This window comes from Tympanuchus pallidicinctus, unplaced genomic scaffold (assembly GCF_026119805.1).
Source record: "Tympanuchus pallidicinctus isolate F22 unplaced genomic scaffold, pur_lepc_1.0 scaffold34, whole genome shotgun sequence".
In the NCBI taxonomy this organism is placed as follows: Eukaryota; Metazoa; Chordata; class Aves; order Galliformes; family Phasianidae; genus Tympanuchus; species Tympanuchus pallidicinctus.
In genome coordinates this window covers 2,620,731-2,644,649 of record NW_026294752.1, presented here as the reverse complement: position 1 = coordinate 2,644,649, position 23,919 = coordinate 2,620,731, and the positions used below count along the sequence as shown (strand labels likewise).

Genomic DNA, 23,919 nt, shown 5'->3' with positions numbered 1-23,919 from the left:
TGCCTACTTTTTCTCCTACTGAAGGGCAGCTCACAAAGGGGACAATGCCTCCTCATGCTGCAGGAAGCCCACAACCCCTCAAGCAAGGTACTCTTGTATCAAGAGCCATCATTGCCAGCTCAGTGTGTCAGATGCACAGCCCCTGACACACTGTTCTCTGGTGTTCCTGAGCGTTATGGTGGACTAAAGAGTAAACAGTAAAAGAGTTTACAAAGCAGTGTTTACAAATATTCCTAGCATGTCATGTTTAATTTTGAGATTCTCAGAAAAACACGTGGAAAGCACAAGTGCCTTCTCCTGGCCGAAGAGAATCTCAAGAAGGACATTTCACCTCCAGTACTGACTGTGTTTGCATTATTATTATTTTTTTTAAATCTTCTTTTCTTTATTTCAGGATTTCTGTTGATTCAGGCCTGGCCTGATAATGCTACTGATCTCTATGCTTTTGAAAATCTGGAGATTATCCGAGGCCGAACCAAGCAGCAGTAAGTAAATGATGTGCCAGGATGCCTTAAAAGGAGCTCTGCTGGGAGCTGCATTTCTCTGAACATACCAGGGTGCCTAGCACTGGGATATACGGGTGTCACAAAACTCATGCAAAACAGGAAATAGCCTGAAAGATGCTGAGCACCATTTTGGTAGCAGTAGAGTAAGATCAAATACGCAACTCTGTACTGTTGTTAGAGCCTGCACCCAGCACCCATTTGAGTTTGCCCTGAGAGGAAGAGTGGCTTTGGACCAGCACAAAATAGCTTCTCTGCCTACTGCTATCCTTACCCATCATTCATTTGATGGAGTGCATGTGTCCTGCCAGATTTAGTTTAAAATTCCCATTAGAAAAAATTGATTACACAGCAATACATACCAAAAGATTATTTCTCCAAGTACAACCCTGCTTACTAATTCTCTTTTTTATGTGTCTTCTTTTTGTCCATTTCAGTGGCCAGTATTCCCTTGCTGTTGTTAACTTGAAAATACAGTCCTTGGGGCTACGCTCCCTCAAGGAAATAAGTGATGGAGACATTGCCATTATGAAGAACAAGAACCTCTGCTATGCTGACACCATGAACTGGCGCAGCTTGTTTGCTACTCAGAGTCAGAAAACAAAAATAATACAGAACAGAAATAAAAATGACTGTAGTAAGTCAATCTGCTTTCCTGCCCTCGCAAATGCTCTTGATGAATTGGAAGAACAATTAATGCAGAATTCATCAGAGATGCTGCTTTATAGAAGACAGTGAGGAGAAAAGGGAGTTGGTCCCACAGGGGGTATGGGCTTCATGGTGATCATACATCCTGTTATGGATACAGTGAGGGACAGAGAAGCCAGCTGTAGACATCAGGCTTGTTTGATAAAGTTAGTCACTCAGCAGTGGTTCCTGGGCCAAAATCTATTTATTTCTTTTAACCAGAATGTGAATTTGCTACACATCAGAAAAGTGTCTCCTCTGGTACTGGTTTTGCTATACTGTAAGTCTGGTACATGGTCACAGTGGATCTCATTTTAATTTTGAAAGGCCAGAATTTGCTCCAAAAATAAAGGCCAGAAGTCAAGTTTTGGGAATTAGGAAAATTGTGATTATTCCTCTTCTACTAAGGTGATTCGTGTCTGCTTTGGAATAGTTTGAAAAAAAGTGATTGTCAGGATGAAGTCATTTGCCATGCTGTATCTGTCCTTTCTCTTGCCCTGAAGTTCATGGTTTCTCTTTTCTCAGCTGCTGACAGGCATGTGTGTGACCCGCTGTGCTCGGACGTGGGCTGCTGGGGCCCAGGGCCTTTCCACTGCTTTTCCTGCAGGTTTTTCAGTCGCCAGAAGGAGTGTGTGAAACAGTGCAACATCCTGCAAGGGTAAGGGGCTGCGGGCCTTTGGGGGTTTTGGTTTTAGAATGCGTGTGGCTAGAAAGTGAGCAAGACGAAGGGTCTTTGGATTTTGGTGTGTTGGCAGAGGTGTTAGCCTGAGCAAAAAAGATATATATTCAGGGATTTTTTCAGGCATGGAGAAAAATTCAGGCCAGTTCTCAGCATTGGTCATACCCACTGCTCCTGAGCATCAGGCCTGCTGCGAAGCTGTCAAGGAGGTGAAGTGCTGCCTTTCCTTCCCAAACGGTACAAAGGAATTTAAATCGCCAGTCTGTGCCGGTCATGTTAAATGCATCAGGCAAGAGTCAGAGATAGCTGTCACCATCAACCACAGAGGCAGTTGTAGAAACACAGCCACTCCCCACAGGTTTCCTTGCTGCAAAGGCTCTCCTAGTTATACTCAACGTGTTGGATTTGCTGAACTGCAGCACGTTTCGTTAGATCAGAGCATACCTGGTGTGCTCTGCGGCTGTCAGTGAAGGGACAGGGCGATCTTGCTCACCAGCCAGATTAGTAACTTGCCCTCCAATGTGCAGTGTTGCAGTTAAGGAAAAATAGGCTCCATCTGCAGAGCACTGGGTGCAGTAATTTGAGGCAAAATATTGCTTCAGTTCTTCACAAGTCAAGGAAAGCATACCAGTGTCTTTGTATCAGGGCTGTGGCTGTTTTTTTTCAGTTAGTTCAGCATGTGATATAGGCAGGGAAAGCATGGCTAGCACCAAAAAATATGCTGATCTTCAGAAATGCACAATAGACTAATGCTTTGCCATCTACAAATTTGCTGGTGTAAACACTTCTGCCTTTGTTTCTTACTAAAATCTTTAGTGCTAAATAAGAACTTGACAGGATGCTCATGCCCATGATGATTTGTCTATCAACTTGCCATTCAGCAGCTGTCTTTTTCATAAGTGAATTCCCTCCAGCAGCTTTTATGATCTGAAGGGCAGATCTGGGCATTTTTTGTGTCCTGTGATGTGTAGATGTAGTTTAATTAATAACTCTATTACTTGAAGGAGAACAGCTTTATTGCTATTGAAACCATCTGCTCCCAACTTTCATATTTTAGTGATTAATTGTGTGTTGTAGGGAGGGCATGAATTTAATTATCAGAGCATTGCTGTTTAACTTTCCTAATTATTATTTGAAGCTTTAGAAACACTTGAAATTATTTTGCTGTTCTCTTTGCATCGCTACCATTTAAAAGCTTCTGAAAATCTTTGAGAACATTCTGTGTCATGAGCTTAAAATGGAAAATAAACTCATTTGTAGTGTGTGGCCTGGAGTGCCATGTGTTCCACTGCCATCTAAATTTCCCTTTCCCTTACCTCTCTGTAAGCTGAGAAAGTGCCCCTGGTGTGCTGACATCAGGCAAGATGGTCCCTACACCTTCTCTTGTATCAGGGCAATCATCCTGATGGATTCAAGCTGGAAAAGACAGGAGGTGGAGAGACGAACAAATTTTAATCCTCACTAATTAGCTGGGGCTTTATTATTTCTCTTTTTTCTTCTATTCCAGGGAGCCACGTGAGTTTGAAAGGGACTCCAAATGCCTCCCCTGCCACTCAGAGTGTCTGGTACAGAACTCCACTGCATACAACGCAACCTGCACTGGACCTGTAAGGATAGACCTGGCTTAGCAAAACAGTACCTTGGGCTGTAGTTCGTTATAATGGGATGATCTTGAATTCCCATTTACTCTTTGCCACAGTCAGGCACAGGTGGGGGAGAGGGGAAAAAACCAAGAGAGAGAACTTTAGGATGTGTTTTTCCCCCATCACATGTGTTATCCACATAGCCTCATAGTCACAGGCATTGTAGGGTCTTTCTTTCTTGTGTCTTTGTGGAAAAAAACACACACAAAGAAAACATAAGTGAAGATATAGTAATTTGGGGATGTGTAATTACTGAACAGCCAAGTTAGCATGAATAAATTACACTTCCTTGCTCGCAGGAAAAGAGTTGTTAAAATAGTGGATCAGCATCTTGAAAAGACCTGTTAAAACTGAGATTTAAAAAGTGCTTACTGAAAAATACCCAGGATACAGTTTTTACTTAAAACTGTTTTTAACTAACTAGGCTAAAGTTTATAGCCAATGTTAAAGTAATGTAGGCATAAAGTATGATAAAAGAAAAGCACTCAAAACAAAATGATTGGATTTTCTTACTTTATACAGTTAGATATATGTTCATACTTACACAAAATACTTTTACAAAAGTCAAAACGCTGCAGTCTTGCAGTCAGTCCTGAATCTTTCTCAGTGTTTTTTATATAATTTTTCTTTAATTTTTAGAATACACTTATGTGTTATGAAATGTTCAGTTTGGCAACTGTGAAAAATAATTTTAATCAGATAAAATTCATGTCTTAATGATAAACCTGTTTCTCTCCTTAATCTTCCTCTGTCTCAATAAGCTTTTCTCACTAACTGAAATCAAATCACTTGCTTCTTCAGAGCACCTCTTGCCATCTCCCGCAGCCTCTGTATTTGACCCTTGCCCATCAGTCTGAGGAGTGACTGCTCAGCAATGTGAACTATTTCCATCCTCCCTTCCAGTTCAGACCACCTAAGGGATGCCATTAACATTATAAACTACTTCAGGTGGTGGCCACCCCTTGTTCCATATTTCCCAGCATCTAGTAATTAGTCAATTATATTAGCCCTTAGATATTACAGTAATTAAAGTAATCTTCACATCGCATGTCTTACTGTAATTCCACTGAAACAAACATTGTGGATCTGGCGTGGGTTTTTTGTGGGTTTGTCTTTTCTGTAGAATTTGACCCAGAATTACTGTTTTCCCTGATTTAAAATACTTACAGCATTCCAGATGCTGTCACAGTCTGAGTAAAAACAGCTCTGCCAAAAATGGCCAGAGGCATTGCCTTTAAACGCAAATGAAATGCCATTCAAAGCAGAAAATGCATGGCATCCTTGGGTAGTTTCCATTTCCTGTGCTTCTCAACACAGAGAAATCAGGGAAATAACGATTTGGGGCCAGTACTTCAGAGAGAGATAAGCAGAGCCAGCCATCATTTTAAATCATGTGATGGTAGACTGCAGCAGGAAATAGCTTGGCCTGCTTTTCAACTTACCCCTTAATGTGGTTTCATTAAATTGTTCCCCATTTTAAACAAAAAATGGGAGCTTTTCCACCAGGCAGAGGGCAGACAAAAAGGGCAGCAGGAACTATGCAGCAACAATCCCAACTTGAGGAAGAATTAGCTTTAAACACCAGGTATTGCCCTTTGTACAGTCCATCCTACAAGAGCAAAAACTCGTAAGTATTTCAGGTAATGAAGCAGGGTAATGAAATCACAAAATGCTGAAGATGTTCCACAGTTGAATGCACAGATTTTATGTTCTACGTTTCTTCCTGGAGGAGCATAAGGAAATCGTAGATGAGTTGTTTCTTTTCTTCTTTGCAGGGCCCAGACCACTGTGTGAAGTGTGCCCATTTTATAGATGGTCCCCACTGTGTGAAGACCTGCCCCGCAGGGGTGCTGGGTGAGAATGACACCCTCGTCTGGAAGTATGCAGATGCCAATGCTGTTTGCCAGCTCTGCCATCCAAACTGTACACGAGGGTGAGTGAAACCATGCTCTGAATGGAGAGGAAGAAGTGAGAAGCATAAGAACAGCTTGTTTCAGGCTTTCTCCCTTCCTGACTGGTCCCATTTCAAAACACCAGGAACAAAAAATAGCAGGAAGTGAAAGAGGTCAGGCATACACAGGTAATGTAAGCAAAGTGCAGTGGACTTTGTAAATAGGAAAAGTTCAGTTGCACTTCTTTACACAGAAGGATCTGGGTCATTTAAAACAGGGTTGTTTGCTTACTTTCTGGTATTTTACAGAGCTTTGCACTAGTGGTGCACTTTTTTTTTTCCACCTGGCTGGGCACAAGGTCCTCTGTTTTTGGGAGGAGCATCAGTGACATCTGGTGGATGCTGAGCTCCTGGGGCACCTTTGATTTTTTGGGAGGGAAATTCCAGTGGGCGTACCACAGTGATTTTCTTCCCCTTTTACTTTCCACATCCTAGCACATCCCAGAGTTCTTCTCCCCTGTTTCTCTTGTGACTGTTTGGGAATTTTGTACACCAGCTTTCTTCTGCTCTGCTTCTATAGCTAGGAATATATGCTCCATTAAAGAGAGCAATGACCCAAAAGCCCTGGAATTACTCAGTTTGTATCTCCAGCAACTAACAAAACACACCAGCTTGATTATTCTGCTCCATGGTGAGGGATCTGATTTTCTCATGGATTATGAGAATCAAAATCAGCCACATTCAGTGAAGTGGAAGAAAGGGGGACAGCACAACTGTAATTACTAGGACTAGATGATGAGTCCTGCCTCAAGAGTCTTCACCAGTGCTGTGTCTTATTGGTCCTTATGTTAAATACCAGGGAGCTCTAGGGGTGGGTGAGAAAGTGAGGTCTGATAAGGAAGCTTGCAGCTGCACAGTTCACATTCAATGCCTTTGTCATGTTCTAAAGGTTAATGACAAAGAAAAGGTGGAGGAAAATTCTTGTAAGGCTTTGAAAAGCCCAATGGTTTTCCATTTCTTTTATGATTTTGAAGTAACTTTGGCTGTTAAAACACAGTCCCCTCTGAAAGGCCATAAATCATAGCAGTGTGTCTGCATTACATCAAATGAGGATCTGTGGGTCGAGGAGAAAGTCATTCAAATATTGATGGATTTGGGAAATCTATAACTGTGTCTGAATCAGGACAAGGAATATGTACATGGAGAGAGGAAATGCTGAGTTCAGGATGTAACACTTTCAGGGATTGTACAGAGCACAAATTTTGCAAAAAGTAGAGAAATATTTCAGAGACTACAACTGCTGCTAGATTCCACCCAGTACAGCCATAAGATCTTGAGGCAGTTTATTTCTCATTTGGATGTCATCATAAAATTCCACATTAAGAAAGATGGTTATACTTAGTATTGGATAGATACGTGTCATAGTCTTTATTTCTTCTTTGACTTGTGAAATGAATCAGAAAATTACATGGGATTTGAAAAACATACGCTGATCTGTCATTTTATTCCCAAACGCCTTTTAACTTTATCCCACCAGACTTAATATTGATGGATTTGTGTGGGAAATACTTTCCTTAAAAAAAAAAGAGCACAGATGAAAATTTACCCCTCTTTTCCCTCCACGTTCTGGCCTAGAAAAATAACTAGTCAGTCATTCCTCAGACTTCAGGTACTATTTTTTTTGCTGTTAGGAAGCGCATGCAGGCTTTGCTATAATAGAGTAGCATGAAAAACAGAATTTTTAGAAAGAATTAACTTGGAGGACTATGGTCACATTCTGGAATAATGCAAGAGTGTTTTTTTATTTCATATACCAAACAGGAGAAGTTGCACATGCTTTGTTACATTAGCATATAGAAATTCACATCCAAGTGACTGATAGAGTGTGATAGGCTGAGATCTTGGATTCTAAATCACTTTTCTTTTAAGTGCCCAAAGAAATAAGCCCCGTAGAAAGTGAGATACATCTCCTGTGACCACAGGCAAGCTGGTGATTCTGCTCTGCATGTGCAGCCTCGCTTTGTTTAGTTACACAACTAAGCAAACAAAACAAGCTGTAGGCAGACAGGGAATGCTAACAAAGAGGACTCCCAGGATCCAGGAACCAGTATGCACAGTACTTCCAGTATGTCCAGGACACCAGGATGCACATTCTTGCATGGGAGACCAGTGAACTCACAAGACCTTCCAGATGCTGGGTCTTGGAACACTGTGTTGGCCTCTGAACAAGTCAAATACATGGGGGAAGATCAGAGTAATGAAACCAAACAAATAAACAAAAACACAATAAAATGAGTACTTGCTTCCCCTCCTTACCCCCCTAGACCTAGGTCACTCCATGAAATAAAATCTTCAGCTCCACCTGCCATTTTGAATTTTTTCTGTTTCCTCTTCTCAGTAAGAGGGAACTCAGAGCACTCTTCCTGGAACAGGTTTGCTCCTTAACACATGCATGACCTCCTCTGTAGCTGCTTTGGTATGATGGACCTTAAGTCAGCACAGAGAGCAGATACCACAAGCTGAACTCTCTCCTTGCTGTGCTCTGTTTTTCAGAGATGATGTAATCTCCTCTGTAATGCTCTCCTTCCTCAGCAGGCACCACAAAGACCACAGTTCCTATGAAGAGCATACATCTTGTAGCCCAGCAGCACTTAGGGAATGCACAGTGCCCCTCAAGCCTGTTAGAGCACAATGTGAATGCAGTCACTGTGTTTTCATCCATGTTGTTTTTTTATATGAAGCCTGCCAAAATGAATTTTGGACCTTTTAAATTCAAATGCAGGGAGAATGACTTGCTAGTAGAGTTTCTGGCTCTTTGGATAGCTGTCATACCTTTTTACATTACCAGTGGCACAAGATCTGAGATTCTGAAAGAAAAATATCATGGACACTGTAGTCAAAGGGAGTGCTGTCAAATCCTGTTTTCTGATGCAAGCATGTATCTGCTACCGAAGTTTTCCATTAAGTCTGGAAATGGGAATCCTTAGCTTCTCAGGACACTGGGATAATACAGAAGGATCTGCAGCTGTGCATTTCCTTGTAGCTTTCTATCATCTTGTATTCCTCTTCAGTCAGCCCTGAGCCCTTCTTTGCTAGAACAAATGACCACATAGAACCAGAGCACTGCTGATAGCACACTGTCTATCACACAGCTGTCTCCATGGCTGTTTATTTTTGTGGCCTCTGAGTCTAAGCAAGCTGATCAGTTCTTTTGAAGCTGGTGGATAGGACAGCACATGTAGAAACCACAGAAATATATTCAAAATAAAGAAGCAGGGAATCCAGACCCATTTGAAATCTGTGTATCTGTGTTCTCTCCCCACTCTAACACATAAAAAGATGTTTTAAAATATTCTTTATAATGGTTACATAGCATAATTATACCTCTGTGTAAAAGGTTCTGGAGCAGGGCCATTGTGTGATGTTAGAGTGTGTGATTATTATAAATACCTGTGTTTGTGCTTGTACTGCTCTAAAACATAAAATTTCCATCAGTAGCACTCTTCTTAGTTGGAATTATAGGAGTAGGTATGCTAGAGCTAACATGTTAGTAGCACTCATTTGTTTTTACAGGTGCAAAGGACCAGGTCTTGAAGGATGTCCAAATGGGTGAGTATTCCATCTGCTATAATTTACAACAGAGTTTGAAAGAATGCATGTGTGTCTACATTTCTGCAGTGTCTGCTGGATGCTGTAACATTAGGCTGAAGCTTGGTAAAGTCCTGTTTCAGATTTGTATGAGGAAATGACCTCATACAAATATATAGAAAAACTACGAAAATGACTAAGTAATTAAGAACTGCTCCTACTGGCACAAGATTCCAAAACTTGTTCTGCTTACTTGTCAAAAGAAAGATCAAGATGAGACCTGGGTTCTGATACTGGAAAGGAAAAGGAGGAAGCTGGAAAAAAAAAAGGCTAATGGTTTAGAGGCAGAAAGATATGTGTTTAGAACTGATGTAGTTAATTCCCTGCATTATAGGGACGTAATTGCAGAGAACATGGGGGCTTCTCCAGTCTGGAACCTCTACATCTTCAGCCTCTCCATGCAAAAATAGACATTCATTCTTCTCATGAGATCTTATTTTGCATTGTTTGGCCTCTTATCTTGCTCAAGAACATGCAAGAAGTTAACAGGTTTCTCGGACTAAGAGAGGAATTTAGTTTCTGACAATTATGTTATGCTATGGCAAGACAAAACCAGCTTAAAAATACTGTTAAAATATGACCTTTTTTAGTAGTAATCCCCAAGGAAATCTGATGGATTTCCAAGTACAGACCAATAGGCAACCTTGGGATACAGGTTCTTCTTTTCAATTTAAGTCTGAAACCAGCTGGACTCTTATAAATAGGCAGCTATCAGTACATGCAACACAGATTGTTCACACGCTACCCAGCCTCAGTCATTTTGTACCTGGGGAGAAGGGCAGATAATTTGAAGTACATCGTGACCCATGCATCATGCACTCTCACAGTGATGATATAAATACTGCTGTCAGCTTCATCAACGGTATTACAGCTGTGTATGCCTTCTTGATATCACTTTACCTGTATGTATACAAACCTGTAAGTACCTCATCTACATGGAGAGCTTTCTCTTTTCCCTCCTGCTTTGTGATGTTAAAATCACCAGGGTAAACAAGCAGACCCATCTCTGCAAGGTTCAGCACTTGGCTATAGGAGCACTTTTTTCCTGAGAAAATTGGTTTATTAAAGGTTGCTTTGCAAATATGGAAAGACAACTACAAAAGCAAACAGCACAGAAATGGGAGATACAGAAAAACAATCATCTGCAAGAGGAGGAGATGGCAGAGCAGTGGAGAAGAAATCTCCAGTGCAAAGCACAGTAGAAGTACAGATGGTCTCAAATCAGCTCAGTTCTTTTGATTTTTCACTATTCCCTGGCGATCAATAAACACAAAGGCTGGGTGAGGAACTTAAAAATACAGTTACACTAGACTCCCAAAATGTCAAATTGTTGTAGGGAGGTGTCCAATCAAAAATCAGAAATGTATATGCAACCTCTGCAGGTTTTTCCTGAATCACACACCTAAGCATTTTCTTCTCTTTCTGCATCTCTGGTGCCCGGCAGCTCCAAAACTCCATCCATTGCGGCTGGTGTTGTCGGAGGACTCCTGTGCTTGGTTGTGGTTGGTTTGGGCATCGGCCTGTACCTGCGGCGACGTCACATCGTGCGGAAGCGCACGCTGCGCAGGCTGCTGCAAGAGAGGGAGGTGAGCACTGCCAACTGCCAACCCTGCCTGCTTTCCTGAGGGCAATGGAGCCGGACCACCTTAAACCTGAGAGCTGCAGCACTGGGATCTGCCTCGTAATTCAATAAGCCCAGGCTTGGCTGCCGTGGAATCTGCCACACTCATTGGAAAAGAGGCAGTGGGCACCTAACACCTTCTCGTTTAATCTTAAGTCTGATCTCTGTGGATATTTTCCAAATTTTCCAAAGCCATAGGGATTTAGATGTATAAATCTCAGTGGCAATCACTGAAAATTGCTACTCGAGGAAAAGACTGCCTGAGGGGTGATGTGTAATATGCTTGCCATGTAAACCCACAGCACTGAGTCATTTCTCCCTCCTGAGAAGCCAAGTGGCAACAAAAGAAAATCAACAAAGGGAAAAAACTGACTTACATATCAAAACAAGTGTTAAATATTTCTGTTTGGAGGCCATTGCTGCTGTTTGCAACAAGGCTTAGATCAAATTTTAACAGTCAATTCAACATTTCCTTTTCGATTTATACAATGATTGTGCTCAGAGTTTAAACTGTTGTTTTTAAATGCAGTGGTCTGGGGGAGCTACTTCCAGTACCATGGGAATTTCATCTAATTAAACAAGAGCAAACCTGAAAGGTTGCAGGTGGTTCTTGCACATTACTTTAAACATTTTTATAATTTATATGCAAGTTGAAAAAAATAATCTTATTTAAGATCTGTGGTAATTGCACTGTTCTTTGTGCCATATTTTTTAAGTCTTTTATGTCTAAGTCTTCATTTGAACAGCAGTATTCCTTCATTTTCCTTCAAAATGGCAGCTGCTATTCTGCTCAATTTCAGTGAACAGAAATGGTGTAGTGGAGCTTATTTTGATTTATTTTACCTCTGAAATTTGGAACAACTCTAGATATTTATTGCTGTAAGTCAGAGCAGAACTGCCCTCACATAAATTTCAGCTGGAATAATATGTTCATTATTTAAATGTAGGATTAATTTCCTTCCCAAATTGTGCTGCTTGCTGTACCCCAACCTGCGTCCTTCTAAAGCCTTGTTCTTCTGTCTGCACCAGCTTGTCGAACCGCTGACACCCAGTGGGGAGGCACCAAACCAGGCCCACCTGAGAATTTTAAAGGAAACAGAATTTAAAAAGGTCAAAGTTTTGGGTTCTGGAGCTTTTGGCACTGTTTATAAGGTAAGATCACAATGTTTCTCTTCCCCTCTTTGTCTTGTTCCCACACGGGAAAGCCACCCAAACAGAGCGTGAATTGAGAGCTGAGGTTACTGTTGTAGATTTTTTTCACTTTCATAACTTGTATGTGTTGAACTGGCGGAGATACTACTAAAATTGTCATTAACACATTTATTAATTTGATAACATGGGATTTTTTTGTGTGTTGCTGAACCAGTGATTTATAAACTGGAAGTGGCCAGCTTTTCCTATTGCAGACGCCACAATGTGCTAATTAATTAGATTTCTATCCAAGTAAGGTGTTCCTTATGCATGTCTTGGGCTATCCATACAGGTAATTAACATGGAGTTTTTTTGTATTTTTTTTCATAAAAATACGGTAGAAGTAACAAAAAATGAAATGTCATTCCACTGACAGGATTCTTTTAATACCCGCAAGACATAATGACTTTTTGCATATTGATTGTCAAATTTTTTGTTATTTGCTTTGCTTTCCCATTGCTCAGAATATTTAAGTCTACTCAGAAGATGTAAAACGTGTACATAATTGTGAGAATGAAATTGTTAGGCATAAGATCTGAGTAATTCTTTGTTCTTCTTTTTGGTAGGGACTTTGGATCCCAGAAGGGGAAAAGGTTAAAATTCCTGTTGCTATTAAAGAATTGAGAGAGGCTACATCACCAAAAGCCAACAAGGAAATACTTGATGTAAGTGTTCATATTTGTTTTGCCAAGTTGACAGTGGACTGTGGATTTTCCCCTTTAGCAGCTAAAGGGATTTTGGAACATTGGCTGGCAAGAAATATTTAACATCCCAGCCAGAATTCTTCATATAAAATTGCGGTCATAATGCAACTGTTTTGAATCCTGACATTGCAGATTGTTGTCACATGGTTGCTTAGTTATAAAGGAATAAGTTAACTGTTAATCCACAAAGAAAAATTCCCAGCTAGTTTCTCAGCCATGAAAAGTGAAAAATTGTCTCACTTCCTGAAAGAAGCTTGGGAATTTTACTTTCTTACTCGGATAAGACTTGCAATTTCACAAAACAGGGAAAAGGCTGTTTTGAGGCACTGTTTCTCATATGCTTTCAGAGGGACAAAGATCAGCAATTCTCAGATGACTGAGATCTCTGTTAGACCTTGCCAGGTCCCCAGGAGCTGCTGACAGCCATGGCTAAACAACTATGATCTGGAAATTGTCTTCCAGATTTTGTCTCTGGACTTCTGGAACAAGCTTCCTAGCATTATCCCATGGGGAGAAACCACTTGTTTCCCCTAAGCCATTGGACAAGACACAAGCAGCACAGACCCTTTGCCCCCAGGCCAGTCTTATGCTTTTCCAAGTCCCAGACCCCCATGGGTCCTGCTACTGCTCCACTGCATTCAGAGTAGGCCAATTTCCTCCTGCATGGGCCTTCCAGGGGCTGTTTCACAGTGATAAGGAGCACAACACAGTTTTCACAAATTGAACTGTGTCAAATTCCTGTATAGTGAAGGAAAAGTTAATTTATAAGCCTGTGGCACCACATCCTGCCTTCAGCAGAGCCATATGCCCAAATGATACATTTGGTACATGCGTGCACTGCATGCTCTTTGGTGGTATCAAAATACTTTCTGTTGAAAGAAGTCAGAAAGATGATTCCAAAAGCTTTTTTCCTTTTGCTACACAACCAATATTTTAAGGTCACTGAAACATCAGAGATAATGACAATCAAACCAGCTCATCAGCTTTAGTTCCTGTAATCCATACAAGCTCTCGCTGACTTTATTAGGGTAGGGCTAATTCAGAAGATTGTTGTTGAATACCAAGCATACTTGGAGCAGGTCAGAGCATACACAGAGACTTCCAAGATAAACAGTTGAAACAAAGGCTCACTTTAATGTCTACGACTACTTGGAGGGATGCTGGATGTGCAATAGCTCCCCTCTGCTCCCTTTGAGGAGGCCGTGGCCCTATTTCCCTATTACCAAATCTGGGAGCTCTCTGAAAGCTGTGTGGCCGAATGCCAACTCCACGCCTCCAGCTTCCCTGCTCTGCCCCAAGCCAGCCCAGCAGGGGCTGTGTGGCAGATGGGCAGAAAGCAGCTCTGAGCCTGCAGATTTCTTTTCCCCCTGCAGAAATTAATACAGCACGGAGCTGAATCCCAACAGGAAGCAACACTAGGAAAAGACGCCCTTAATCATCATTGCTGCTGGGTTTTGAGGCCTCCTGAGATTAGCGTATTTTGCTCTCTGCTTCCATCTAAGCATCATAGTAAATTCACAAGATTGTCTTAAAATCGTAAATGTTTACGTAATTAAAGAGCATATTGTATTCTTTTTTTGTCTTTCCTCAAGCTGCCTTACTCAGCATTCTCCTTGACAAAATATAGTTTTTCGGTTACCTGCTCACATTCTGCAGGAGGTTGAGGATCCCTTAATTTGAGTTCTGCTGGAGATCATCTTCACACTGGCTGCCTGGAGGCCACTTGCATCCCATTGGCTCTTAAACAAAGAAACCAAATGCAGACTTAGCACCTCTGAAGAAATGGCGTTATGTCATGTTTTGTTTAGGCTGGCATGTCATACAACAATTCCAGGGACAGAATGTATTGCTTAAGAATTGGGATTGTTTATTTCTTGAACGTCATTGCTATAATATCTTTGTTTAATAATAGTTCTTACCAGCTACACAGCTATATGACGTCTGTGGAAAGCTTGTTAGGTGGTGAGTTTACTGCTGTGGTATTTCATTTCTTAAGCTTTTAGAAAGTGCAGATTTGCTTCTTTCCCTGCCACAATAGTGCTCTGTGGGCATTGACTATTAGTTCAGGTTTCTGGGGACTGCTGACTTAATGCTGAAACTTTCAAGGGATGATTAGTTGGTGCACTCTAGATACTGAGTTAAGATACTGACGTAGAAGCTCACTGCATTGAAAAATCCCCATTTATTTATTTAATTGTATCAGTTTTCAATCAAAGGTCTTTTAAGATGTCCAAAACAAAAATACTGCAAAATCAAATGGGAAGTTAGTTAAAAAAAAACTTCAGCTTTGCTTTTTCCCCTATTGTATATAACTCATAGAATTGCTCAGGTTGGAAAAGACCTTAAAGCAAGTCCAAGCACAACCTAACCACACTACCCTAACTCTAACAACCTACCAGTAAACCATGTCCCTGAGCACCACATCCAAATGGTTTTTAAACACAGTTAGGGATGGTGAGTCAACCACCTCCCTGGGCAGCCTATTCCAGTGTTTAACAACCCTTTTATAAAGAAGTGTTTCCTGATATCCAATGTAAACCTCCCCTGGTGCAACTTGAGGCCATTTCCCCTCATCCTGTCACCAGTGAGAAGAGACCAGCCCCACTCTGCTGCAATCACCTTTCAGATACTGGAAGAGAGCAGTAAGGTCTCCTCTCAGCCTCCTCTTCCCCAGACCAAACAGCCCCAGTTCCTTCAGTCTCTCCTCATAGGCCATATTCTTCAAGCTCTTCCCCAGCCTTGCTGCCCTTCTTTGCACCTGCTCCAGCACCTCCATGCCCTTTCTGTACTGAGATGCCCAAAACTGAACACAGCACTCAAGGTGAGGCCTCACCAGTGCCGAGTGCAGGGCAGGATGACTTCCCTGGTCCTGCTCACCATTTCTGATCCAAGCCAGGATGCCATTGGCCTTCTTGGCCACCTGGGCACACTGCTGGCTCATATTCAGCCCACTGTCCATCACTACACCATTCTTTGAGCTGGCTCTTGACAGTGGATCTCAATACAAATACAAATCCTAAATTTTAATCTGTAAGTAGTTTTTGCATAAAAAACTGTGAAGTCTGAGTGGCTTATCCCTCATGTCCATGTTAAAAGGTGTATTCAGTTTTTCCAGAGGCTACAAGAGCCTCTCGGGACCTCTCTTGTCTCTTAACTGCAGACAGAGCAAAGAAGAGGCACCGTGTTTACCTTACTCAGGGTGTACAGGCTTGAAAGAAGAGTTTTTCAGGTATTTATGAAAATCAAGCCCAAAAGGCTTTATTAAGTTTTTCATAAAATGTATAACTATTTTCTTGATATCATAGACAAATATTTTGGTTGTACATAAGGGAGTGTTTCACATCCCTTTCTTCCCTTTTTTCTTCTCAGGAAGCCTATGTGATGGCTAGTGTTGACAATCCTCATGTGTGCCGCTTGCTGGGAATCTGCCTCACTTCTACTGTGCAGCTCATCACCCAGCTCATGCCTTATGGCTGCCTCCTTGACTACATCCGAGAGCACAAGGACAACATTGGCTCTCAGTACCTCCTCAACTGGTGTGTGCAGATTGCAAAGGTAAGTTGACCGGCTTGGCTTTGGGGCCAGCTAAGACCCAGGCTGTGACAGAGATATCAGGAAATACATCATGTGTTTGTTTACTTAACTGTCTGCGCAGGTCTCCGTATTTCACTATGCCCCATAGTTCCTGGAAACTTGATACACATCACCAAGCCGTCGCTTTGTTTTAAACAATTTATGATTTTCAAGCCACTGAGCAAACAAATTGCTCCTAGGCAGCATAATATTGTCACCAATGAAAACTAATCACCCAGTGATGAAACAGTCATATAATTAAGTTGTGACGGAGAAAAGAATCTGTCATTCTCATAACAAAATGTTGCTTCAAGTTACCGTATTTATTTGGGCTGTGCCACAAGGCAAACAGTAATGTTAAATATACCTTCTAGCATGCCCTGGAGAATGACCCTGGCTTTTCAGGCTGAAATCTGTGTGGTCTGGGGATCAAAACTGCTGATTAATAAATACCATCTGGCTGTGACCAAAGACATTCCAGGCACCACAGGGATTTTTGCAATTCAGATACAATGAGTTGGTGCATGATCAAATTGCCACAGTGCTAAATAAACATCATTATCACACCTGGCACTAGTTATCTGCCTGTGCGTGGAACTAAGGAGAAGAGAAGCAAAGGAGATTGAAGTACAGCCCTTAGCAGCAGTATGCTGCGTGAAAGATGGTTCGGTATGTAAGAGTGGGGCAAAACCAAGCTGCAGTTTGTGTAAGGCTTGTTTTGTGAGAAAGCATTATTTGCAAAGTCTAGATCCTTAATGCTGCTCATTTCAGTAATACCAAGTTAACCACACACTTACCACATTATTGGTCCCTTGAGACCTTGTATACATCTCAGGCTCTCCTGGCCATGGTTTGCTTTCAGAAATGTATCCACCAGAAGTATACAGTGCATACTTTTCATCTAGTTATGTGTATTTTTTACAGCACACTCCACAGCAAATTAGTTTGTGTGTCCACCGGTAACGCGAGCTGCCATTATTCTGACTCTTGCTCTTTCATTTGAAACCAGTTATTGCTTTCTCCTGGTCTTTCTTCCTGTGGATGATGAACCACATTTCCCTCCTTTTCTTCCTCTTCCTCATTCATTTTTGAGGTGTCAAAATCAGTCCCCAGACTGATCCTCAGAACACCCCATTTGTTGTGCGCTTGCCTGAAATGTTACCATCCACAATAGTTGCTTCTTTTTTATTCTCTTCACATCAGTTCAGCATTCACCTATAGCAACCTTTACCCTTCCCAGTGTTGCTTGACCTTCAGCATCCTCCTTTGTGTTGCTCCATACTGAAGTTCTCCTCAAAGTGCTTGTAAATAATGCATATGGCTTTTTCCCACCGATGTGTCTGATGTTTCTGCTGCTGATGAAGTCATGCCCCGTATTTTGAATTTCTCTGACTCTGAAAATGGGGAGAAAAATTATAACAATATACTTGTGTCTGGAAACTAACCAGAAGGAAACAAATTCACTGCGAAGTTTATTTTTGTTTCTGTTTTCACAGCTTTGAAATAATTTCTCTTTGTATCTTTCACAAACATTATATTTTACTAAGCCATGTCCTTCAGACAAAATGAGTCTATCCACACCATGTGCAGAAACACTTTGAAGTCTCTTTGAACATATTAGTCTCACACTTAATGATGAAAAAATGGCTTAAATCAGAGACTTGAACACTAATAAAGATCTGTTGTACTTTCTGCATGAGCAGTTCAACATCTTTGGTGTATGCTTATGCATGTGTACAAGTCCTTTGGGTCCCAGAGTCTTAAATAGCTTAGTGTGAAACTGATATTCTGCTTTTCAGTAGCTTTGAGTCCTAATAAGACTCTGCAGCAATACATGCTTAGCAGGAAATGTTTGCTCCACCGGGGTGAGATTTTGTGATTTTTTTAAGATAGTCAGTTTTCTATTGGTAGCTCATTTTTTTTTCAAGAACTCTGCTCATTAAAGACATATTTGTATAATTAAACGCATGCTCACAGAGGCTTTGTGCCAGTCTGTTTGGGTGGTTTGTTTTGGCAACACAAGCAGCTCTAAGCACAAGGGTGAAGTTCTGCTGAGAAAATGCAATGGAAGATTCACTGGTGGTCCAGGTTAACAGTGGGCTTTAGGATGGGAGTGGAGTATGGAAGGGAATTACTCCCTCCAGTGCCCTGTCATCAAATTTTGCTCGTTTTGGTGTTAATTCTGTAGGCCAAAAGCACTTTTTAAATGAATTCTGTCTTTGTAAAAATACAAGCATGTAATCTACTGCCAGCAGAAACCTATGGACTGGGAATAATTGTGGTTTTTAGAAGGGATCTCACAGGAAACTTAGAAATCGTGGTTTTATTTAATTCCGTGCACCACAAGATTGGAGTTGAGGGAACAAAGAATTAACTCTATGGTCAGAGAGGCAGATGTTAGGATCATGCCTTAAAAATCAAACCAGCACAATTAGCAGTTTTATCTGTCTGAGAGATCTGTAGTCACTCCAGAGAAAAGTCTGTTCTTCCTTGAGAGAAGTTGTACCAAAAAAGCACGTATGCTATGGCAATGAAACCAGAAGAACTTGCCTTTACAAAGAGGACTTGAAAATAGGTGCAACTCTGAGCTCAGCGATTACATGAGGGTTTTTTAACTTTTTTCCTTTTATTGTGTTTGCAGAGATGCCTAATTGCTATCTGTGCAAAGGCAGAGTTCATTGTAACAAGGCACAGAAATGACAGCTTTGAATAATGAATTTATTTTTGCTTGGACTCTTCTCCCAGGCAGTTTGTGTCTAGATTCTCCCAGTGAGGTTTGCCTGTGTGAATAAGGATGGTGATGGTCACCAGATATTGTGCTACCTTGAGGTCATAGGAGTTGCACAACCACACCTGAAAGATGGGTTTGCCCACTCATTTGACAGTACTGTGCTGATTTTATATGTCTTGAACAAAGTCCTAGAGGAACCACATCCCCTGCTATACCTCCTACCATCCCTTATATCTCCATGGTTCCATTTGAATACAGACCCACAGAAAGGTTACTAGAAGACAGTAACGTAACTACCTCCTCCTCTGTGTAGTACATGCCCTCCTCCTGCAATCAGCATCACAAAATTCAAAACAGCAAATCTTTCTGAAAGGGGAATGTGTTACCACATGTTTATGGTGGTATGTATACAGTTACCATAGAGCAGCTGAAGTTTGGTGACTTATTTGCGCATCAAAGCCCGAAGTGAGCAAGAGGCTTACCACCAGTCTGTTGTTTTGCAGGGAATGAACTACCTGGAGGAACGTCGCCTGGTGCACCGTGACCTTGCTGCCAGGAATGTCCTTGTTAAGACTCCACAACATGTGAAAATCACAGACTTTGGGCTGGCAAAGCTGCTTGGGGCTGATGAGAAGGAGTATCACGCAGAGGGAGGCAAGGTACAAGGCACTAGAGGATGAACCATGGCGTGTTTATCGGTGTGTTCGTGTGTTCATGCATGAGTCTTCATGTTAAAAATAGGAAAAAAGAAGTGGGCTTTTCAGAAGACTCAGCTGCAATCTCAGCTTGCTGCCTTTGAAGCCTGTGGAAGTCTGCTGAGCACAGCCAGAGCAGCGTCAGGCCAGTGTGACTGCAGTAGGAGCAGAGGTTGCAGAGCAGCAAGGGCTTTTGAAATTCCCACCCTGGATGTCTGGAAAAAAACAAGGTTATTTAAAAAACAATAAAAATGAAAGCATGTCTGAATTCATCACAGAGCCAACACCAATAAAACAGTGCAGTCTGTGAAGAGAAAGGGAATGCCGTATGTTTATAGCAGAAGAAAGACCTGTCAGGCTTGGTTCAACATGCCTTTATGTTGTACTACATGCTGATGAAGGGAATGTGTCCTGCTGAGAAATTAACAAGAATCTGCTTGCAAATATTGCAGCAACCATAAATGGAAATCAGATGAGCATAAATCAGTCTGTGTCATACTGTCTGAGATTGGATTTCTATTCTGGTACAACAGGAGAAAGTTAAAAAATTAGTAATTTAACTGTTAAAAATATGGTAAAACTAACTTGTGAGAGATATTTATAATAGCCTCAAAAATTTCACAATTTTCCAGGTTTAGCATAGTAAATTAAAACAGTAACAAGGGACTCAGAACTTGCCTGCTTTCCACTCAAATAATTGTGTTGTTTCACTGTGTTTTTTGACCCCCTTCTACAACCAAATCATTGACTTACACACCACCTGGTGGTAAAGGTTGCTGATAAAATTTGGTTCAGCATCTTACGGCTAATTTGTGGATCTTCCTAGGTTCCTATTAAATGGATGGCATTGGAGTCAATTTTACACCGAATTTATACTCATCAAAGTGATGTCTGGAGTTATGGTGAGTTTGAAAACATAGCTATAGTTTTTGTAGATGTGTTGGAACAATTGCAATGACATTGAAAAGAGTTCTTTATTCTTCCTATTATCTGAAGATTGAGAGATTAAACCTAAATAATGGGCCAAAATTACCTATTCACTAAGTAAAATTCCCACAGAACTGAGCGGTGGTGAGGTGTAAGAAGTTTTGCAGAGTATGCTTCCACATGGTGAGCCCTTCCCTGACAGGAGCTACACGTGAGAGACCGCACTCCTCCAAACGGTGAACTGCTGAAGACCAAAAATCAAACAGTGTAATGAGAGGGAGGACATAAAACCATTGGCCACACTGCCAGTCAGCATCAGTCAGTGTAACTCCACTTTCTCCTCTGGCACTATCTGAGGTGATGATATAACCTTATTTTGTCACGGTGGCCTAAAATGATTCAGAGTAGTTGCAAAAAGGCAAGGAGTATGATGTGCTCTCTGGGTACTGAGAGGACAACAAGGAAAGAAAAGCAACTGAAATAATTCATTTTATACTTTGTACAAGAGATAAAAGAGCTGAAAGGAAAATTTTCAGAGCAACTTGTTGCAAAATTTCCACTCCATGGTGTCATACTCCTGGAAGAAGTTAAGTACAAATGTCAGACGCTGTATCCATTTAGAAAAAGTACAGTCTCTGGTTCTCTTAATCCATTTATGTATCTTGGCATCCGAAGTTTTATTTTGTATCCTAAGCTACTGGACAATCACAATAGCTACATCACAGAGTATGTCATCAGCAAACAACACTGAGGCAGATGGTTTACACATCTTTCAACAACTGCTCTTGCTGGTCTCCAAAGAGACTGTTTTAAACAAAAAGACAACTTCCATTTTTCAGTACCCTTTCTAAGCTGAGTCAGGAGTCTGTAACCTGTATTTCCTTTCTTTCCTGTGGGGCTGGAAAGTCTGTGAGATGTTCAACACTGAGACACTAGTTGCAATTAAAAAGAAATAAAGGAAGGCAGGATGATTTCAAACTGTTTTATTAATGTGTATGTCTTTAATATCATGGCAAAAAGTGCTTTGCCTGGATGAGGATCTGTCAGTGTTTTTCTCTCAATTAACAAACACATCCAGGCAAGCCTCTCGGCTTCCTCCAAATTTCAGTCACTGTCTTCTCCTTTCCCTGCAGGTGTGACAGTTTGGGAGTTGATGACATTTGGGTCCAAGCCTTACGATGGGATCCCTGCAAGTGAAATCTCCTCTGTCTTGGAGAAGGGCGAGCGTCTGCCTCAGCCACCCATTTGTACCATTGATGTGTACATGATCATGGTCAAATGTGAGTTCAGTGGATTTGTGGGTGCTTTCCTAAGCCCAATAAGTGGCACGGTTGTCTTCATTATGTAGGCATTTCTGTATGTTGTATTCTTGGTGATGGCATGGAAATTAGGTTACATGAAAAGAGCAGTGACAGGGTGCATTCCTGCACCTCATGCCTTAGGTGGGAGTAGAGGGCACGATTTCGTTAATTGCTAATTCAGCCAACTAATGGTTTTTCACCATTCACATTGCTGGCTGATGTTGTCAATTATTTTAAGATGTCATGCAGTATAAATCAGTATAACATCGTCCATGTGACCTGATACTTTGGTTTTAAACACCTAGAAAATAAAACTAACAATGACTTCTCCAGGCTCAGCCTTAGTTCAGTAATATGCTGTCAGGTAGGACACACTGAAGGGCTTCTAAATCTCAAACCCCTTTTTCATCTATCAGCTGCTAAAATGTCAGATTGTAACCTTGCTTCCTAAGCCAAGATTAGGCTGCATCCCTGCCAGTAGAGTTTGTGAGGATGCTGAGAGGCAGCCCACCAGGTGGCATTTAAGATCTTTTCACTGGAACAGACTGTAGCTTTTGCTGAAATAAAAGCTGTGCTACAACACCGACCCTGTAGCATAGCACTTTTGGATAGGCCTGGAGAGCCTGTGCATTGCTGTGCTGGGAAAGGCACTTTGCAAGGAGAGTCTGATCCTGTGCTCACTGTGGTGAGAAGGAACCACATCCAGACATGTCCATCTGCATCCATCAGCAGTGCTCAGACCCATAAGCATTCTCCTGGAAGTCCCTCCTCAGCAATGCTAAGCCCTGGTGACACCTGAGCCCTACCAGATTTTGGCAATCCTGTCCCAGATCTTCACAAGCTCTGCACAACAGTGTGTCTCCAAATGCTGAGATTTTGAGTCCTGGCATTTCCATTCCACTGCCCTTCTTTAAAGCCAGGCTAGAGCTAGAAAGCAGGCGTTTTTCCAGGCACTCAGTCGGGTACCTCTTGCTTATAAAACACTACCAATGGAGTGTCATTACCCTCTTTTATACCAGTGCACTAAATTTAAAAGCAAGAGCATGCGAATGTGGGGTTTGAGCCTTCCTTGTCCCACAGGACTCAGTGGCACATTTTTCACTGCTCTGATCAGACCTTGTGTACAGGTTGCAGTGCAGACATTGCTGAAGCCATGCCCTCTTGTCTAAAAGAATTTGGGATTCCCATTCATCTCCTTTCATAAACAGAGAATATAAACTGAAAAGTTGGAAGTTATTACACACAATTTCTTAAGCTATATTTAAACACATGCAATTAAAAGATAAATTCAGAAGCAGTAGATGCTGCTTCTGCAAGAGCAGCATACTTCCAAAAGGTCCACTTTCTCCTAAAGTGAGAAGAATTTCCTTAATTGGTAAAAACTGCATTGGAAGAATTTAGCACACATAGTATCTTCAATGTGACAAAAAAGCCACTGGCACTGATGAGATTTTGTCCAGTGCAGATTTCAGATGGCGTATTGTCACTTTGCTCCTCCATTGCCTTGGATAAGCTGCTTTTATGAGTTCTCTCAGACATACTAAGATTAACCTTTCTTACTTCTAATTTCAAACACAAGTGTCTATATATCACCACATCTGTTAGTTGATATCGGAAAGTGTGGATTTTTTAAGTCATCTCACATGTAAAGCCACCAGTATCAAGATTAGAAATCTCTTCCATCATTGATACACCCTAAACTGTAGTTAAAGTTCACATACTAATTAAATACAACTTAGGTATGGTTAATCTTTCAAAACATTTTGTAGATGTAAATTTTAGAAAATATCTGGTACGGGGTAGAAAATTGCAGGTCTTCTGCAAGGATTTCATGAAGCAGTGCAGTAAGGAATAGGCAAATTATCATATATCTGCAGGATTCTGCTGAAAATACTTTGCTTCTCTTCCTTCAAGATCCAGACTGGCCCCAATTAGCTGTCCTCCGGTCTTGTTCCTTACTATCATGTTGTAGGACCTTCTGTCCAAGCAGAGACAAGCCAGGAAGAGAGTGGACAGGCTTAGGCTGCAGCTTATCTGGCCTTGGGATTTTACTGCCTCCTTCATGCTTCCCAAACTGCCAGGATGTACTTCTTAAAGGCTGACCTTCGCACCAGCTAGCGTCTGG

General features: G+C 41.4%; 1 protein-coding gene across 3 annotated transcripts in view; it reads left to right on the top strand.

Moving 5' to 3' along the window:
- The window catches only part of EGFR (epidermal growth factor receptor), a 152,815-nt gene that overhangs the window by 119,098 nt on the left and 9,798 nt on the right, over window positions 1–23,919 (top strand). For all 3 annotated transcript variants that reach the window (XM_052698993.1, XM_052698992.1, XM_052698994.1), the window contains exons 11-23: window positions 395–485; window positions 941–1,140; window positions 1,716–1,848; window positions 3,377–3,476; window positions 5,288–5,445; window positions 8,977–9,012; window positions 10,496–10,637; window positions 11,702–11,824; window positions 12,430–12,528; window positions 15,937–16,122; window positions 19,375–19,530; window positions 20,393–20,468; window positions 21,627–21,773. In XM_052698993.1, coding sequence (XP_052554953.1) covers window positions 395–485; window positions 941–1,140; window positions 1,716–1,848; window positions 3,377–3,476; window positions 5,288–5,445; window positions 8,977–9,012; window positions 10,496–10,637; window positions 11,702–11,824; window positions 12,430–12,528; window positions 15,937–16,122; window positions 19,375–19,530; window positions 20,393–20,468; window positions 21,627–21,773 — 1,647 coding nt within the window. The remainder of the gene's footprint in view (window positions 1–394; window positions 486–940; window positions 1,141–1,715; window positions 1,849–3,376; window positions 3,477–5,287; window positions 5,446–8,976; window positions 9,013–10,495; window positions 10,638–11,701; window positions 11,825–12,429; window positions 12,529–15,936; window positions 16,123–19,374; window positions 19,531–20,392; window positions 20,469–21,626; window positions 21,774–23,919) is intronic.